Source organism: Phasianus colchicus, chromosome 18, assembly GCF_987193195.1.
Source record: "Phasianus colchicus chromosome 18, bPhaCol1.hap1.1, whole genome shotgun sequence".
Taxonomy (NCBI): Eukaryota; Metazoa; Chordata; class Aves; order Galliformes; family Phasianidae; genus Phasianus; species Phasianus colchicus.
The window spans coordinates 9,949,991-9,971,044 of NC_143453.1; the positions used below are offsets into that span (position 1 = coordinate 9,949,991).

At 37.7% G+C, this 21,054-nt stretch overlaps 1 protein-coding gene across 4 annotated transcripts in view; it reads left to right on the forward strand.

Moving 5' to 3' along the window:
• Positions 1-20,308, forward strand: part of LOC149915544 (uncharacterized) — a 28,176-nt gene extending 7,868 nt beyond the window's left edge. Inside the window, exons 3-4 of one of the 4 annotated variants that reach the window (XM_090152698.1) lie at positions 11,000-11,036; positions 19,040-20,308. In XM_090152698.1, the coding sequence (XP_090008824.1) occupies positions 11,000-11,036; positions 19,040-19,154 (152 nt within the window). In that variant the 3' untranslated portion in view covers positions 19,155-20,308. Of the gene's footprint in view, positions 1-10,999; positions 11,037-11,134; positions 11,552-19,039 lie in introns of those variants that run through there. The other 3 variants (XM_090152697.1, XR_016472104.1, XM_090152699.1) reach the window with 3 other exon arrangements.
• The last annotated feature ends 746 nt before the right edge of the window (positions 20,309-21,054 follow it).

The window sequence follows — 21,054 nt, forward strand, 5'->3', positions numbered from 1 at the left end:
ACTCTCCTTATTTGAGTAATGAAGACAGCTACTAAAAGTTTGCGAGTCTTGATATTATTTCAATTACACCTTCTCTTACAGTTAATCTTGTACTGAACTATTTTAAAAGCTACTTGCTCCACTGTTCTGTATCAAAGTAAAGAGGGCTTCCTTTCAGCTCCAGATATTCCAAGATATTTCGTAGCTTTGATTTCTTACAGTGTGTGTCATAGTTTGTGACTGACTGAATACTGAGAAGAGGTACTGTTAATCACAATCAGATCCTGGTCTGTATTTTTAATCAGTATGTCATAAGTATTGGTAGAACAACCACAAACAAAAAGATTAAGAAGCAGCAAGTGTTAGGATTTGGGTTTTCAAAGCCACTTAGCAGAGTCAGGCACTTTGAATAGGACTTCGCGTGCGGTTCCAAATCTGAAAACGTTGTCTAAATTGTTACTGGATTGGATGATCTGAGACCACAACTGGCTCAGATGTAGTTATGTTCTATCCATGGAGAATATGTTAAGAAATAAATAGGAATCTTGTGTAAACAAGGTCTTTGGGACCAGGGTCTGCAGCTCATCCCAGGCCCTTTTTGTGACCCTGGAGACAAGTGGGTCCACAGTGTTACCTTACAGCAGGGCTTGAACTGGAGCTCTTACTGAGCTTCAGCAGTAAAGATTAAGTGCTAGACAAATTCCCATACTTCAACAGAGGAAAGAAGATGAGATAGACATCATTAATTGAAATTGAGTTGACAAGTATGTTACCAATGGAACTTAACTTAAACTGAGGTCTGGGTGCTTATTATGATGAGTGATCTCTTTTCAAAGGTATTTGTGACTTAATTTTTATTTGCCTAACTCACTAGCTATGACTTCATATTTTGGGAATGTTTTGTGTAGAAATATTAGACTTAAATTTCTGCTGTGATTAGGCTTAATTCTGTGAAGTGCAAAGTACTCTCCTAAAAGCGTGTGAATGTTGGCATTGTGGATTACGTTATGTATTCTTTTCATCTTTTCATCTGCCAGTATACCACCTGGTAGATAAGAATATACCTCATATTGAAAATGTGGCTCCATTAAATCACACCCTCTGAAAGAAAGATGGGCGAGGAGTAATTTAGTGGGATTAAGTGGACGAGACTTCTGACACTTAGAGCTTCTGCAATATGTCATGGTTGAGCAAGGAAGAACTGGTAACTTGAGAAATATCAGGGTTGTTAATCAGACCGTTGATGTTGAAGTGATGTGATATAATGCTCCTAGCTTGAAGAACGTAGAATTGTGCTTTGTCTGGATCTACTTTGGTTCAATCCTATTTTAAAATTCAGGAGAATAGTCTTACGCAGAAAAGATTGCTTGGTGTCAATGTTGGGGAAGGGAGAATGTAGTAAATGACTGGGTTTACAACACAGTGCTGTATGACTGTTTCTTAAGAAAAAGTCTAGCCAAAATCTCACTGAGATCAGCTGTGTGACAGTTCTACATATGAGGATATAAGCTGTACATGTGAAGCTATGAGTAGTGTGAATGGTGATGTGAGGATGCCAGAACTTAGTGCAAATCCCAGTTCTTCACACATGTTATCCTCATCCTCTTTCACTTCTTATGGAACAATACATTTAAAGGATGATGATAGTAAATACTGACATCTAGTGTCTGTGTGTTAAGTGCTGTTTCAAAGTTGAGTCATCTTAGTCATCTATGTTTTTGTAAAGGAGTGTTGAAAGGGCTAAGAGGTTTTTCAGCCTTACACATGCCTATAATTTATAGGTAAATAACAAACCTAGTTTTTAAATGCGATTTCTTTCAGTCTTCATTGTTTACTTCAATGGGATTTGTAGTTGTGTCCAGATAAAAAAAAAAATCAGTTTTGTTTCTCCTCTATAATTAGTGTCTTGTTTGCTTCAAAGAGAACAGTTGCATCATCATGGGAGAGTGACATCTGAATGTGTATGGTTATCCAACTTGAATGCAGTAAAAAAGCTTTCAAATGGTAATTGTTTAATGCAAAAGTACCCTGGTGTCATGTGGAAGGCACTGAATCTTTCAGCTGTGACCCAGTTGTTGAATCACTGTGTATTTCAAGATGCTGAGGTAAATGAAGCACCCAAACCTTGATGTCCAGTTCAGAGAAGTGCATTAAGAAATTCTGATATCTTAATTTGTTATTTTGTCAATTATTGGTGCTAATAGTGGGGGGGGGGGGAGACAGCCAGATAATTTTATGGAGGGAACAGTTAGCAAACCCTGTTAAATTAATGCATTTTTACTGGTGACTTCAGGAGCTTCCATACAACTTCTTGGAATCTGGTGAAGTGTTCTGAGAAAAATGATTGCATGTGTGCCTTGTTCTTATGCCATCTCTGGGCCATGAGCAGAGATGGGATGCTGAGCTCCTGTAACTTTGGTACAGACTCTTAAATGATTATTTCTGATTAAAGGAATTGCACTGTTGCTTCCTGAAGTCTTCTGCTGTCGCATCCTTAACTAAGTATCACAACTATCTTTTTCCACTCTGTTACTTTGGAGTTTAATTATATTTGCACTATGCAGTTCTGCATAATGAATAAGAATCTATAAGATGCTCTAATATAGAGAAATAAGTCTGTTACATTCTAAATGCTGCCTAAAGTTGTTTCCTGGCATGCATGAGCTGCTGATTTCAAAATTGTTTGCCTTGATTAAGCATTTTCTTCCTCTGTATTCTACCATTTGTGTCACATCAGTTTAATTTCCTTCTTCAGAAAGAGATCAATAGAAAAAGGAAATAAAGAGAATGTCAAGATGCCCACTTCAGCATTTAATGCTGTGTGTGCAAAACATCTCAGCTAGCTGAAACTGGGGGGGGAAAAACCCACAACCTGTATTAATGGAAATCCAACAATGAAAAAACACGATATCCCAACTGAATTGTTCATATATCTAAACTCTATGCTGTTCTTCCCTGTTGTAAATGGAATAACTCAGCGTTGAAATTGAAGTAGCTGGTGGTAAAGAAAGTAAAATGGGGAAGGGGGGTACACACAGAGCAATGGCAATACTAGGGTTAAAGAGTCATAGTTTGGGGCTAGATGATAACTTAATACGCTTGACGTCATCGGTCAAAACAACCAGAAAAGGATTTTTTTATTGCAAACAACTTCTGGTTTTAGTTTGCCCGTTTTGCTAACGGCGTTGCAATACGCACACATGGCCACGAGGCGGAGCTGCATACAATGATTAAAGTCGAGTTCCGTGCCAAGGAAGGTTTTTAGAGGCTTAAATGCTGTTGTAAGAATGTTTGTTTGAAGTAAAATAACAGCTGTATACTTGTTAGTAGCTGAGAGATGGAAGAGTATACGTACCAAAATCATTTGTCCACTGAACTTGGAATGATATGCAGATTGTAAGAAGAGTTGGAAATTGGTGATCACAAGAGAAATACCCATGGACATTCAGAGTTCTGTTAGTGTAGTATTGAAGGTATTATCTAAAATACTCGGATTCAAGTTCCTGCCCTAAGACTGAATATTTTACATTTAATACTGATTGGGCTCCTAACAGTAGGTATGGCTTTGAAAACTTGAGAAGCCTAGAAATAGCTTGACATCAAACAAAATAAGACTTTGGGATTTAAATAGCTTATTAGATGCAAGTTTATATTAGACATGATCTGAGATATGATAAGGAAACAAGAGCAACCTTTCAGAGGCAAGAGTTCCTGCAGAGCTTCTGTTTCAGAGCTTTGGTTTTTGTAGGCCTGAAAACTTCCATGCTTCTCCAGTGCACTTGAATCCTTTGGCTGCCACAAATAGAACATAATTATTTCTTAATACATATTTTGAAAAGGCTTGTTTTTATGTAATGCATTACACCATACACTGAATCAAGATTTACAATGTCCAGTATGATTAGCACTGGGTCCCTTGTTGCAGGTTTTTCTTACATTTCTTCACTAACTTATGTAGTTTTTTGTTTTGTGTAGACAAAGATTACACAAGACTCTTCTCTCCTGGAATGCAATTGTTTTTCAGAAAACAAGAAAGTGACTTTTATTGTACATTCATCTCCAGAAGCTATATGGTGTACAGGTCTGGAGTGGCCTATGTGGAGCTGATTCTGCAGTAGAGCAAAAGGCCTGGGTGACCTCTATGGCCCCTTGCAGCTGCAGCATTTTATGGTAGTAGTTGTGTCATCTGAAAGCTGCAATGAACAATCTGTAACTTCAGTGCAGTGTTAGAAAGCAGCATTCCTTTGTTCTTCAGGGTAGGTAATGGGTGACTTCACAAATAGGCAGGAGCTCTCAGAGTTCAGGTTCTACTTTGGGAGAGTTAAGACATGCATGTGTGATACATCTGCATACATAGTCATAGTTTTCCAAGAACTCTTAAACATGTTAATGTTCCCCTGGACACGTGTGGTTGCATTTAGAGATGTTTGGCTGACCTTCAGCTGTTTTTCTCCAATTTGGCAAATTTCCATTGCTTGTTAGACCATAATAAGCAACTTCCAAAATAACAAAAAATCTGAGGAAGATGTCCTTGCACCTGTAGGGTATAAAAAATAAAATAGACTACCGTGAAGCAGAATTAAGAGAAAACAAGGCTGTACACACACCAAGTGGAAAGTTTTAAAATTGGCACTCACTGATTCCTTTTGCTAAACTAATATATTGATCCTTAAGCTAATACACCGATCCCTATTGTTAAACAAATCTCAGTAATAGTTGTGTGGATTTCAGCCCGGTTTTACCTGATTAAATGGAAATGACCCTTCCTGGCAACTTTGTTCAATTCTGTTGTAGTAATCTCTCATGTATGCAAAGTAAGGAGTTCAAGGGCTTTTGTGGTTTCCCACCCCACTTGCATTACAAGTATCTGCTTGCCTTAAACTTGGTGGACTTCATCCACCTCCTTTTTTGCTTCCCACTTTCCAGGTCCTGTTAGACTTAATGCTTTTCATTCACTGTATCTGGCACACACTAGTCTCTTTCATCAAAAGACTTTCACACCTGAGGCTTCCAGTCACATACTTGCAGTAAAGTAAGAGTTTAAAAGCAAATCCTTTTAAATCCTGAGGCCAAACACTGTAACAAACATATCTTCTCAAGGGATCAGTTTCCAAATGTGCTTTTGAACCAAAGTCCCAGCAGGCATTTGGCTTTAAGCGTGTGATAGGGCTTTATTTATTTATTTATTGTAGAGCCATTGTTTCCGTCTCAATATGTGCTATTTAAACCTGTACCTCTGGTGGATTCTGCTATTGAAGTGTAGATTAGCGGAGCGCTGCTGCGTGGTGAAACATTGCAGGACAAAAGGTGTATCAAAACAAAATCTTATGAGAAAGTGTCAGTTACAGGGAGAATGTATCTCAAATTCTGGGAGGGAGGGATGGGGGGAAGGGAGGGGTTTGAATCAACACTACTTTGAAAGTGTGCTGGGTATGGGCTGAGCACTCTGACTGCAGTGGTTTAAATGAAGGAGGTCTTAAAAATGGGAATGATTGTTAACATCTTCATAAAATATGCCATAAACTACATTAAGGTGCAGGGAAGGTCTCATAGCCTCATCACACCTGAGATATTTTTAATAGTTCTGCAGGTTGGTGTGCCAACTGGTACCTGTGAAATACAATACGTGTCTTTGGAGGCAGAGTGCCTCAGTGTGTGTGCAATGACTACTTGTACTTACAAAGGAATATTATTAGCACGTTGAAGGGCCTGCTCAGACATGCAGTTAGCAATTAGTTGATGGCTTCTGTATTTTTTGTGGGTACTGTCACTTGGGGTGTTCGGTCCTGTGTGAGCTCAGAGTTGGGTTTTTTATACGTACCATGGCTTCAATCCGTGCTGAGTATTGCCAAACTGTAAAACATGATCAACCCCACCTATAGCAGCATGGTCCCCTAAGGACAGGGCTATGTATTGGGTAAGGCTTGATTTTAATCTTGCTCTTGTCAGCTGCATCTGCTGACTTCTCGTATTCAGGTGACTAAGTACTATAATGCCATCAATCACTTTTTTATTTTTCTCAATTAAGCACAGTCATGTTAGATTGTTATTTTCGTGTGAGGAAAGCTATAAAGTAATCATAATGTGAAGTCTTAATTAAAATAATGGTTGAGTAGATTCTTTTTCTTTTTCTTTTTTTTTTTTTTTTTGGTTTGTTATTTATGGCTTGTAAATCAAAGCCACTTCAGAACTATAGGATCTACATACACTCCTTTATTCTGGTAAATCTGTCTTTTCATTCCTGCTCTCTTTCTTTTTTCAGCAGGGTTTGCTTTTTCATGCTGTGGAACTTAAAGTACTAAGCAATCTCAGTTCTTCCCTCTCTGTCTGAAAATTCTTTTATTCTCATTTTACTGAGAAAAGAAAGGGGGATTGTCAGTAGAGACAGAAGTTAGAAAGTCCAGGTCAGTAATTCTATGTAAATCTATCCCTCCAAATACCACTTTTCCATTCAACTTAAATACCCTTTGACATTTTCCAGACCCCTGACATAATTTTGTTCCTCTGTATCCTGTTGCTCCACATCTTCATGAAGGTGCCAGGTGAAAATCTGGGCCTTCTGTACAATGTAAGGCAAAAAAACCCTCTTAAAATTTGTTTTTAATTCAACTCTTACACGTGCAAATATCTAATTCAGTTTAACTGATGCTTTAAATTCAAGCTAGCTAGCCTGTTGAGGAGAGGTTGAAGGTTTGATTGCAACTGATTTGTGTTGTAATTGGCTCTCAGCTCTTCAAGTTACCCCACTTATAGAATGTAAATTTAGCTTCTCTTTGCACACCAAAGTTTTTCAGTTTGGTTACTCTTAGCTAAGATGCAATGATTTGAAATAGTTTATTTCAAGAAAGTAACTCAAGTTACCTGTTTCAGTACATAAAAATGAAGTAATTCACTGAGGCATGGAACTGAAGTGAAGCAGGCAATTCCAAGACTAAATATTCTTAATATCAAGACTTACTCCTTTTTTTCTTATAAAAGGAGAACAAATAAATAGGCACCAACAATAGGAAAAGCCAGAATCCCATATACATTTTTACTGTGTAGTTTACATAGATGAGGCTTGTAAATAAATGTGCAGAAGCAATCATCTATTTCAAAACTCCTTCACCAAAAGAAGGGTGACTACAGTTCAGTCCTTTCTTCTTAAGAATCAGAACCCCAAAGGCAGTTGAATGTAGCCTAAAGCACATATTCATAACAATATTAATAGCCATATGCTCCATTTCAGCCGAGTACCCCACGGCAATGTAGTAATCCTGCCTGATACTGGAAGTTGCATGTAAGTCTGTAGATCTGAAAACTAATATAAATTGAATCTGTAGCAGAATAGAACAGATTGTAAGTAAGTTGAAAGCATGTCCTTTGGGCATCGTCAGCAGAGGGGATATATGTGGGATATTGAAATGTAAATTAGTTGTAAGACAAAGTCTATTGTGTCATTAATTTGTTTGATAGAATTTAGATGTATATATTGGTGTGTATCATTTTCCCCCTTGTTCTATCTCATTAATCTAGTCTGTATTTGCTAAAAATGATAATGAACACAGTGCTAGGTAACTTCATATTCATTACAGTATGCAGCAGATAGTTTTCCCATAGGAATACAGAGCTAGACATAAGCAAAAGCCTTTGGCCTCTTCTATGCTATAATTCAGATCATAGTTCCAGTACGGGTTGTGTCCAGACCTTAATACAGAATAGCTTTGTACTATCCTCATAAATACAACCAAGCTATATCGTGGGAAATATGCTGCTTCAGTGTCTCGTGTCAAAGATGTCATAAACACATGGGATTCCTACTCTTTCAGTCTGTTCATTTTCATTCCTTTGGTTTTGTCAAGCGGTACGAGCGTGTCTCCAGAGAAGATATCTTCCCAGTGTCTCTTTCAAGTAGCACAGTTCTATTATTCGCCTTCTGCAGATTAAGATTTATTGGAACTGCAATTAAGAAGGGTAATCTTTCATTTAAATTCCAACTGGAATCATTGGAAGAATAAAGCTTTCTATCTGCTGCTGGTTATATTTCTGTGAAAAACATTAACTGTATAAGATGACTCTAAAAATAGAAATGTGTGTGTTCCAAAAGTAATGCCTCCTATTTTATTATGTTGGCCCATGGTGTCAGTGGTGGATGTTGGTGGTACGGCTGTAGAGGGTGAACCTTCTCCCCAGTATTGCATTACAGCTGAGGGGCAATCTGATAGAGTGGTATCTAACATAGAAGTGTTTGATACAAAGCTGTGGAATTGAACCTGTCTATGGTAGGGGGAAATTCATGCAAGTGATGAAAATGCATAGCTATTTCATTTATGTTAAATGCTATTGCATTTAACTTCACAGCTGCAAAAGTCGGTAATAGTTATGCTGCCATATTGTGTGAAGTGTAAAGTATCCAAATTTGCATTAGGAATGATTTTAAAAATGTGATAAAACAGGAGGTGACAAGGTCTCATTGGCTGGTTTTGTAGAGAAATCTACAGTTTCTTTGTGTCAGCTATTAGAAATGTTTTTAATATGTAACTTTTACTGCTTTCAGGAACTCTTTATGAAGTATAACTTTAATGATAACCTTGTGAGACTATTGTAAAAATTTTTTACTAAATCTCAGAATTAAGACTTTGTCAGTGGCAGAGAAAAGGAAATAATGTCTTAGCTGTGACTGATGCCTGACGGAAAGCCACCTGAGATGAGGTCTGCTAGATGTTGACAGAGCATCCTATAAATGAAGAGTGCCAGGAAAGACAAGCTAAAGGCCTACTGGATTTTGTTAATATGCTATTGTGGCCACATAGGGGCAGTGTTATCAATCGAACATTCTCTAAAGCTGAAGCATAAACCCCATGGTGGATACTGACAGTCAAATGATTATTACATGACTAATATAAAAGAACTTATCTAATGCTTTCCCATTGATAAATTTCTTACTATTCATGTGAGTTAAATATACCTTGGGGAATTCCATCTAGCAATACTCAAGCATTCTAAGGCCATAGATGTTAGGGATATAGGCCTTCGAGTAAGTAAAAATGCAGAGTATAAATAAAAATGAAAGATCTCGCCTAGTAGTGAATTTGCAAATGCTGTACTCTTCTGTGGTTTTGAAAGTGACAATTTCAGATAAACTTGATGTGAATTAGATATCTAATAATCCAGCCCAAAGTGCCCTTAATCCGTATCTTGTGTTGGTAGCCTTGTTGATAGCTCTCCTAGATTAGGAACTCATTTCATCTTTTTAGAATCTAAAAGCATGGCCCTTTTAACAAGTTGAGTTCTTATCTTGCTTAGATGGTGTCTCACAGCTGTACTGCCCCTTCTGCACTAAACTATTGAGCTTAATGTCATTGTATTTATAATGGTGCTCCCTGCCCTTATCCTGCATTCCTTTTCCTGGTGTCCTTTCTTTGATGTAGCTCATTTTGTCATAAGGACCACGTGGTCATTCAGTGATTACAGTTTTGGATCAAGGGATATTTTCCACTGACATTGCCAAAAAGTTGTGAGAATTTTTTCTTTTGGTTTCACCAAACAGAAATAGAGTACTGTTACCTGCTGAATTCACCTGTGTTATTCCTATTAATGGTTTTAAAACAAAGACAAATAGAAGAGAGGAGAAAATGTATAGTTTTTTGCTTTTAATTTTGCCATATCGTATCTACAGTAGGTAATTTACTCAATAGAAAGGTCTGCATGTTTTCCTGGGAGCCTAGGAACTGCATGTGGATTGACTTCATTAGATTAAGTGTCTTTTAGAAACTTCTCTCTGTGCTACCATTTTCTCTCTATTCCACTAAACGTTTTTCTTTCAAATTGCTGAAGTGGTTAACATGATTACATTAAACCTGTTTTTAGCTGCTTTGTTGTCAGAGCTGCTGAAATGACCATGAGCCCTTACCTGTATTTTCCTGTAAGCAGATCTGATAGAAGATGCCACTTCTCCCTGCAAACCTTGTATTCAGTGCTTTGTGGAGATAACAACTGGGGCAGAAGTGTGAACAAACCAACAAAAATTCCTTACCTGTGAGAGAGCTGCGTTACATGACTCCGTGTTTTGAATTATCTATTTGTGATTTGCTGTAATGTTACATGTTTTATTCAGTAGCTTTTATATGGTAGTATTATCAATAAGATCAACAGTTATTTGTTGTTCATCCTGCCTTTCCAGAAAGCCTGCTCATGTAGTCCAACCAGTCAGCATAACCACATCTAGAAACCTAGAAACAACTGAAAACATGAAATTACAGAGGAAATCAGTTCAGACATAATTCAATGCATCAGAACCTCAGCTATGGTTCTGATCAGCAAAGCTGCATTGAAGTCACTGAGCTGTATCTAGTTACCACACATAAGATTGTCACTCAAAATACTCATGGATTAAATCCAACCTTGGTGATACTGGCTCAGCAGTTACTGTTGAACTGCAATATTTATATTGATACTAGTTCTTCCTAGGATTGCCAGTGAGTGATCAGGAGGCAGTGCTAATTAGGCGCAATAGAACATATCATTAAACTTTGAAACTTTAAAATATACCAGAACAATCAAAAGAATTAAAATATTTAAAAATAAAATAATTCTAAAGAAATGCACTGTGGTAGTGAGAGAAGAAGAAACTACAGAACTACAGTGCATCCTGAGCTGGCAGGAAGGGAAGGAAGGTCACTTGCCTCTAGCTGCTGAATGGCACTAAGGTGTCACAATGCCTGGGGTAAGCTGTACAGGATCAGGGTGAGCAAGCAGCTTTGCCACCTTTTGATTTTTCCATTTATGTGCCATCCATTTATGCTAGTCCTAGGTTACTTTGATTGGAATCAGAAGCTGCCTTGTGAAAAATGTAGGTACTGTGTATAGAAACATGTTTAGCTTCTCTTCACAACAGTTGTATCTATGTTCCTCAAAAAATCCTCTAATTCAGAGAAATCTTCCAGTGACATCCAGACTTAGAAAGCACTTCAGATCCTTTATTTTATTTTTTACCCTCAGTATCTAAAGTCTAATTTTAAAAACCCACATTTCTTTTCAGGCACAGTTCCTTTGTACGAAATCTCTGTATGTGGAAGGTAAGGGTTAGCCTTATTGCACCTACTTCACACCTGTTTGATTTACTGAGTATTCCTTAGCACTTTACAGAGCCAAATAAAGGTCTGAATTATTGCAGCTCCATCTGGATGGTCAAGGGAGGAAAAATATCTGACTTCAACCAGGACAGCTATTTCTTGACCACAGCTTTACTTTTTTTGAGTTTGAATTTTAAAGCACCACATCCTTCTTGTGTTTACTGCTCTCTCTAACACCATTTCATAAGGGTGCATGCAATGTAAGTAGTCCTAGCTTTCAAACTTCTTTGAATATCTACATAGAAGTAGAAAGTAAGCTATCAGAATTGCTCGATTGGCTGTTTTTTAAGCCTACTTTCTGTTGGTGTGTAATGTAAGGTGATAATGCTCTGAAAAGGAGAGTTACGCTGTAAGAGAGAGAATATTCATGGATGAATTGATAGGGGAAGCTGATACTGCTCTCAACTTGTGGTGAAATGTAGGATTTCTATGTCAACTATCATCCATCTTTAAGGACAGTGAAGGAAAAATAAAAGTGAAAACTGAAACCCGAAGCTTTTAATTGGTTTTGTTACCAGTTGGTGGTTTCTGTGTGACTTACGTAGCTGATCCCTATCACTAAAGATTTCCTGGATGGTCTGAAATTGAGCAGTGATGAGACAGCTCTTTCTCTCTTCCTAGGAGATGTCACATGTGGAGAGGTTAGCTATTCGCTTTCAGTGTTTCCATTCTGCCATCTGTCTCTTTAAAGGAAAGTTTAAGAAGTTGTGATGTTCTCGTTACATGGAAGAGCTATATAACAGCACAGACAACACACTGCAAATATTTTCATCATTTTGGTTTAGCTGGGTATAACTGGTTTGCTCCTGGCACAGAGCTGCATTTATTTTCACCTTCCTGCAAACTACTGAGCTGTTCTCTGAATGACACAGGAAAAAACCTCATGCTTCTGTTGAGCCTTTTCTAGAGCTGACCACACAATTTTTGGTGTTCCTACCTGCATTTGCTTTCAGTCATTCCAACTGTCTGTCTGCACTATATACAACCATTCTGAATAGAGTTTTTTCATGTTTTCAAAATGCAGGGTGTTTGACCATGTGATCCATAGCTTGTGTTCTGCAGAGCACAATGTGCCATCTAGCAATTACAGGAAGACCAAGTTTAGGGTTTGTTACAGTGATGATGTGGTCCAGCAGATAAAGCAGGTGGATGTCAGGACCTGGGATTCTGTTCTTCATCTGGGAATTAATCTTGGTCAAAACTCCCTGGATCTTTCCACCTCTATAGCTCCAAATGTTTGTCTATTATCTGGATGAAAAAATGGCAAGAGGGAGGTTGTGTTATGCCAGGAATAACTATAACAGAACTTTGTCTAGAATAGAATACCCTCAGGGAAGGCATTTTCAAAAATTATTAGGGAGGCTGATTCATTATTATAAATAAAACTGAGTTTGTCTCTGAACAATTGAAGTTTAAATATGAAGATGAAAAGGAATGTGGAGGGGGCAGAGAAATAAAGCAGTCTGTTTCAAGGCTCACAGCAGGTCAGTGACAATAAGGATTTTTGTTCTTCTAACTTCATCATCTGTTTATAAATATCTTTTCCTCTGTACTGCCCATTACTTTGGGTGAGATTTCATGTCTTACTTATAATATGTAGTGGTGTAATGTGCCAGACTTATTTGGTCCTCTAGAGAAACTACTACAGAAAGTATCCTTAAACACATGCTAATTTGTCTTTAATTTTTGTCTTCCTTTGTTCTCTACTTACCAAATATTATTCATTAAAATATGCAAAGACTACTTAACACCTTTTATCTAGGAATACCTAGGGATGTGATAAATATCAATTAAACTGCAAATTGCACTTGATAAGTAGCTGATAATTATCCCCATTTTATAGCTGGGAAAATAAAGCAGGAATAGAGTTGTTTAATTTCCAAGTTCTTATCTGACTGGTTTGCTGTTACTGTAAGAGCTGAGTAATGCAGCCTGATTCTGACTGGCTTTATGGTAGTGCCATTCTTCTCAGAGGTAGCAGTGTTCTTCCATAATGTTTACATAATATTTAGGCATCATTGAAAAGATTGGGCTGCAAGTAGACTCCAGAAAGCTGTCCATGGTGTTACAGATAGAAAATTAGTAGAAATGTCTCAGCTAACATGATAACCTGTTGCATGCAATTACGATGGGCTGCAGGCTTGTGTTAGGGGCTTAACAATGCACCAGACCTGACTGCTCTATGAAGCTTCATGTGAGAAACTGAGATGATGGCACTTAATCACTGACCAAGCACAATTGTATTAGCTTTGGCAGTTTATGCAAGGATAATTTTGCTCCTTGCAATGGTTTATAAAGATGTATTTAGGAAGGGAAATAATCTTCTAAATAGAGAACTGATATTGCAAGGAACTATTTTTTTTGCTGTTGTTTCTACGTGCTGTATTTTGACCATGTAAATTTGTGTGAACTTGAATTGCAAAATATTAGAAGAAATAAGATTGCCAGAGACATTTGGGAATACTTGAATGTTACAATCTCAGTTGCTTCAAGCTTTGTTGTTGTGCCAAAAGGTACACAACAGAGTGGAAGAAATGAAGGGAAAGAAATCACAGCTATCTGTCCTGCTGTAAAAACGCTGCTGGGGAGGGGGCAGCAGGGTGGTTTCTGTTGTTTTTTCCAGTGAAGGGTAAATCTTAGGAAATGTGAATGTACTCCAAATCTCAAAATGCAGGAAGGACAAAGTGTACAAAAGCAAACAAAGAGAATCTGGAAACCTGCTAAAGTACGTTTAACCGTGAATTTATCTGTGTAAACACAGCTACTTCAGCATATACAGCACAACTTCTCTATTGCTTTATTTTGGAATAGAGATGAGAGTCAGTATGAAGTTCAGCATTCTTTTATTGAGGTAACTCTCCTGCCTTTCTCTAGGTGCGAGTTAAGATGACTGGAGTTAGATCTAGGTGTAAAACAATATTTTTCTCCATAAATTGAGATTAAAATTTGAAGTGTTAAACTTCTTCAGAATAGCTTTGTAATGGTTAAAGTCCATATGAGTGTGCTACAGTCTGAGTACAGGTAGAGTTGATTCTGCCCTTGTAGGTCATGATCTGTAAGAGACTTAAGAGTTTAATGTAGGATAACTGCTAGACTAGAGGCTTTTTGCTGCTGCTCTGCTAGAAACAAAAATACAGTGTATTTTTAAATAAGAAAATCTGCAAGTAAAACCCTCCAGCATGCTAGGCAGCTTTGAGGAACTGCCTGTGTGACAAACAAGAACAAAAAAGTTTCTCAACTGCCTCTTCCTGTTGCAGTATTATATCTGGGCTGCAAGAGTCTCTCAGAAGTACGGCCAGAGCCTACAGGAGGTTACAAACAGGACTGGAGGGAGGGAGGTGCTAGGCTTGCTGAGCTGGCAGCAGCCTTTCATTCACACCAAAACTATAGCTGAGTTGGAAACACTTTTCTTTCCCAAGCTTAACTTTGTGAATCCAAAGTAGGTTTATTACAAAGCATAATTAAAGGTTCCTACAAGTCATGATTTCATAGGCACAAAACCCATAACTGCTATATTTATCACTCTCCAAAATGTAAAGCAGAGGATAAAGGCTGTTTTTCCATTTTGCATTATATTGAACTTCATATATATTTTTTGAGTGTTAAACAGATGTGGTCATGCTCAGTATCTACTGCTAGAGGTGGTCTGAATCAGTTTTCCTCTGTTGGAATACCTTTCTTTAGAGGCCAGCTCTTTGTGCAGCCAGTTGCCCAATGACTGATATCAAGGAAACAGCTTAAGTGTATCAGAACAAGTTCTATTGCAAAGCAAATTACTGAAGTCTTCAGAATACTGTACTCAGTTCCAGAATAGTTAGCTTTATTGTACATCCTCAGTTAACCTGCTAGTCTGAAGTATCAGCTCCTCCGTACTGGATTCTGTAATGCTCATAAACAAAGGAAAACTTGAAGTTGGAAACATGTAGCCTGTAATATCTCATTTTTGCTAATATATGTGGGAAAACTAAGGGTTGGGACTCAAATACTCACTGTTAAGTAAGACTGAGGTGGTCTGGGCTTGAGGCAATTCATGCTCTTTGGTCAGTGTTGTTTTCCTTATGTAAGTCTATGAGTGGAACCAGCAGTTCTTGGATGATTTCCATTGATTTGGTGGCAGTTTGAAGTGTAAAGGTGTACATGAAATGAGGTTTTGCTGCTTATCAACCTAGTGACATCTTTTTTTTTTGTATTAGTGGCATTTAGTAGGGGTGGGTCTGTTATTATGAGCATGTATTAAGCAACCCTAACTTGGATCAGCAGTAGCAAATGCAGAGCACAAGTTTATGCAGTCTTTAATGTAGCTCTGTAACAATGACATCTCAAAAATGGTTTCAAGGTTGTGCTCGCTTTGAGATCATCTTTAAAATGAAAAATGAGCGTACTCAAGTTTCAGATAATTTCAGGTCAAAATATACCTTAAGTTCGATGATTATTTGTGTATTGATGATATCTGCTCACTGACTAATTAAGCCAAGATAAGACCCCGTTTTGCTTCCTGATCCTGGAAAATTACTTGAGGCCAAAGCCTCAGTTACAGAACTACTGTATATTCAAAGCAATAATTTCAGTAATTCTTTCTCCCCTTCCCCCATTCCTACTCCTCCAGGAACAGCAGTCTTCCAGCTGCCTGATATTGTAGGAAAAAAAAAAGCCAGGGTCACCTAGATGTCACTTCTTTGCTATGTTACTTAGCTCCTTTGCACGCTCCTTGAGGTTGCTAGGGTTTGGCATTTGGGTTTTACCAATGTGCTAATTACAAAGGAATTTGAGTATCTTCAACAGGCAGCTTTCTGACAGATTTAATTGTTGCAGCCATAATGTGTAATCATTGTAAGATTTAGCTTCGTAGTCCATCTCTTTATCAGTCTGTGTGTTAGATGGAATACCCTGAAAAGCACACTTAAAAATACAGCTTACTAATGTACAATATAGAATCCAATAGAAGATAATGAAATCTGGAAAGTGAGGCTCTTGCATAAAAGAAATCTGGAATCTGAAATACTGCACAGATTCTGGTTGGAAAGATCAAAATTCAGTCCCACAGACTTCTTTCTAAGCTTTAGTAGGAAACATAAGTCTGTTCTTATGTTTATTTTCCTTTACTCAAGTTGAGTTTTTGAAATCTATTATGTGTGGAGTAGATTTGTGGATTATTCTGGAAACATTTGTTCAACTGAGAGCTTAATCAAATGCACAGCTTAGTGCTGTTTATATTGTCATTTTTTCTTAAGACTCTCCATGCTCTTATATGTTCTTGTGAAATGAGCTATATGGAGCAGTTGTTCCAGTCTCACATGCACCTGAAAGTCTACATTCTTTGGGCTGTGCCTGCAGTGATCTTGACACCAAATGACAGTTCATATACGCACCTCAGCAACCTGTCACTCTCCATCTCTTCCACAATGGGAATTCAGTACACTTCACAAATGACAGGGTGAAGTGTTTCTTAGCAAACCATCTATTTCTTCTTCCAGCACGGTGGCCAACACAAATTCCCAATTCACATCCCTTGTGAGATTTCTGGAATAAGCGTTTAACTCAGCATCAGACACATTAAAAGGGATTGCATATAAAACATTGTGATCGTGCTAGGAAGCATATCTCAACAATTATATGGTAATGTGCTTTTTGCATGTCATTTTTTACCTTTTTTTTTGCTAATTTTGAAGATAAAGTAGAAGAGTTATACACAGTCCATAGGTTTTCTCTAAATATAAAGATACTGTTACGTTCACATAAGCCTTGGCTGTGTAAAACCTTGTCTGCCTGCTTCATTTTATTTGCAGTTATCCCTGTTTTTTAAAATGAGCCCCTCCGAATAAAGCTTACCACTTATCAGACATACAAATCCAAGATGGATTTCCAAACTTTTAATGGAATATATGAGAAAGTGGTGGTGGTTTTGTTTGTTTTCATTAAAGTTTTTTTAGGAAGTATGCAAACCAGGCTCTGCAAAACATTTGTCCAATCATTACCAAGCCTCCTGTTAAATTCTCTACCTGTCCTAAATATCAGGTGTGGTAGCTTCAGGATCAGACCCTTGTTGGCAGGAAACATTGATCTCCCGTGGGTACTATTAGCAGGCAACTGTTCATAAATGTACATGTTAAAAGATTAAATTGTCTTGGCAAGCAAGGTAGCCCAGGGGTTAAAAACATGTCTCTTAAAACATCTCCACACTGGTGTCCTTCAAGTTTCAGCATGCTATCTTCAGGATTATGCCACAGATTAAAGAGTTTTATATTAGCATCAAAGTCCTATTGGTAGAATCTTTTGGAATAGGAAACATGATCTGTTTTGCTGACTGCTTAGGGGGGATTTCTTTTAGGAAGGCTGAAAATTAAAGTTCTTTGACTCCACTTCAAATTGATACTTGATATCCAGTGAATCAGAATAAGAATATATGTTTGATCTATGGAAATCAAGATAAGTTTCAACGTTCCCAATGCAAACTAGATTTCATGTCTGCAGAGTGACAATTTCAGAGCTATATCTAATATGTATGTTAACATCCTATGAACTAGAACAAGATTTTGGCTAACTGGAGTGTTTAACAGCTGTCAGTTCATCTAGGAAATCTGTTATCAGTCTAATTTCCCTTCTTTCACTATGTGAAATTATAAGATTTATATTTTTATGACAAAACTTCTTTCTGTAAGGAGAAAAATGTGATGATGTTGATGCATCTCTATTTTTTTCTATAGCTAATGGCTTAACATCTTAAATTTTAAAAGTAGTTAGAAACAAAATTAAGACTGATTATTTTAGCTTTAAAAAAAAAAAAAAAGTAGGGGTCAGTCAGAAACTTAAGGATCTAGACCATGAATGGAAGAAGTGGCAAAAATTTCCACAAGCAAGTTGTGGAGATGTCAAATATTTTTGCTTGTCTTTGCATGCTGTTTGTCCATACTATCTGCCTTCAGTTCTTCACCCACAGCCCGATTCTCTCTGGCTTGCATATAGATAGAATCACAGCTACTGAGCTGCTCAAACCAGCTCTGAACAGGTTCTGTCCTAGAAGGGCTTATTAGCTCAGACTGATATGAATGCAGGTGCACAGATCCTGCTGTCTGCTCTGATCTCTGTTCGTGTCAGGCTGGGCCCAGGCTAATAGATCTACCCAGATGCTAAGCTTGCTTAGGTGTGTCTATGCCATGTGTCTGGAACTGGAAACTTTGGGAAGCCTGGTGTGAATATACCTGAGTTGCTCTTGTGCATTTGGTTGGCACTAAGCCCAAGCCTGGAAATATTCCTGGAAGCAGCCATTCTGGAGGGCTGTGTTCAACACTCAGACTGGCCTTTTGAGAACTTCCCCTGTCTGTCGTCGTTGTCCTGATAGTTCCATTACTTGGAACATCATGACCTCATGTGGCTCTGAATATGGAGAGCAAACTTTATTTATGAAGATTCTAGAATGTGGCTTATGTCCCGCTTGCTGTGCTGAATAACATAGTAATACAGCAGGTCCCTGGATGTGGAATGGGCCATTGTTATTGTAATACTGCTAGTATTTTAGAAAGACATTTTTCATATATGTGCACTGCAATTATAATTATGAAAATAATTGTAATAACAGAAATCCTTGAGGGTAAGTAAGTGGAAAAGGGATTTGCCTTGTTAATAAGGTGGAAGGGGGAAGAGAACATAAACAAGAATATACTGTGCTGAAAAATCTATAGCAACGTGTTTTGCTGTGAAGAAAAAACATGCTTGCAAATGTGTTTATTTAAAACCAAGCACAAGAATATCACATTTGTTATACAGAGAGATATACAAGTTGGCATATGACATTTTGACATTAATATTTTGTGTGCTGGCACTAAAATGACCATTTACTGATCTTAGACTATTTTATAAAGCAAGCTATTTAAAAGGGTGATGGTAGGGGAGGTGGAATTGCTGTAGTGGACTCATTGTAACTAGGATTGCTAACCTACTTTTGAAAGGTGGAGTAATTTACTGCTGTGTGATGGTCATCAGCTCATTAATGGAGCTAGAAGTAAGAACTATGAAGACTTTAAAAAGCATAACTCAGTAGAGTTACTTGCTCTGCTACCATGAGCTGAGAAGGATCAGTTCTTTACAGTGAAGACAGATTAAATGTACAACCTTGAGTCCTTCCATGGAGCAACGAGATGCATCAGTACCTTGTCATCTGTGAAGGCATGGCGTTACCCATATTTGTTTTGGACTATGTGGATTATATTATTACTGTGTATCATGTTCTTTCACATCAGCTATCATCTCACTTAAATATTATTGTCCTTTTCTGAGAATTGTCTATAATCTGCTATACAGCAGAATAAAGTTTTACTGTCATGAAATAGCTCTGCTTAGGGTACTGCACTCATTCTGTTACAGGGAGTGATCTCTGTAGATCAGGTGTAAGTTATGTCTTCTATATGAGCTGGATCTTCAGTGAGAGTATGTTGCTTCAGCTTTCAAGTCATTTGAGCTAAGCCATTTTCCCTGAGCTAATAATGCCAGTCTACTGGTGAAAATGGTAAATTGAATCAAGTGTAGGGAAGTTGAAAAGTACACATTCAGAAACTCTTGGTGACTGAATGGTACTTTTGCTACAAGTGAAGAGCTCCTCTCAAAAACAATATCATTCTGTATTTCTTTCATCATATACAAGTTCTGATGAATAAACTCTATCCAGAGCAAGCTAACATAAGAAGACAGAGAATGATGTAATAGGTCTTCCCTAGTTTTTTTAACTCAAGCCAAACACTGATTTGATTCTGTGTGTTGATATGTAGGTGCAAATTAACTTTAGGCAGGATGAGTGACATTTGTAAAGATTTAAAGTCCAAACTGAATGTCTCAAACCAGCAAAAGCATGGGTGCAATAGCTAGGTGTGTGTTGGCATGTGTGATGCTCTAACTGATGAGCGAAAGGGTAGAGTGCTTCCCAAAGCAAAAACATTGGGTATTTCTGTATCCTGAAGGAAGCCTATAGGTTGTGGGACAGGGAAATGCAGGCATACATGAGGGTTTCAGAATAAACCATTACTGCAACAAAACTCTCAGCTATTAGACTTGTTGGCCATCTACCTCCCTGTTCCAGCAGCACCTCTAAATTCCTCCCATTATCCAGACCAGTTTCTTGTTCTGCAGGATATGTGAGGTTCATTCTTCTCACAATTCCTGTGAAGAAATAGAGATCCTAAAATAATATTTTCACTGCCAGAATTTCTCTCACTGGACAGTGAGATTGTTAGTAAAGTATACAAGAGTGTTATAGAAACACTTCAGTAATTGAGGAAGAAATAAGAAGCTTTGTTTGGGAGTTTTTTCTAACATTATTCACTTTATTCTAACATTATTCTAACATTATTGGGACTATTTTCTAACATTATTCATTTCAAAGCATTTTTGCATGTTTTATAATCTGCACACAATTTAATTATATGTACTTTACATGGTCAAACTAACAATGACACGTGGTTTGTGTAACTCCACAGGGTAGTGATGGTAAAGACTGTGACTCCAAATTGTGTTGCATGTTGAGTAAGGTCCCATAAGTAGCTCAGTGCAGAATAAGGAGGTCCACACCAATTGTTGCCCCATGATACAGATTCTGTGCCTTGACTTCTGGAGCACTTATGTTCTTCTGTAAAGAAAGCAGCATTTACTTTTGTACACTGGTATTGTCGCAAGGTTTTACAAATGCCTAAGACTAAAATAGAAGGGCAGATATCATCCTTATTTGTGATAATGAATCATAATTGTTTGCAGTACCTGTGCTACACCCCCCACTGTGTGCAATTTGTCAGGATGGCAATGGGACAATAGCAGCCCCTGCCAGATGACATAAATGGCCAGATTCTGAAGTGCAATAGCTACTGTTAATTTTCCATTTTAGATTTTCAGAGCCTTCTTAAACTCCCAGCACTCTTCCTTGGCTGCAATTTCAGGACTATAAATCATGATAACTAGGTAGAATTTTGAGTGTTTT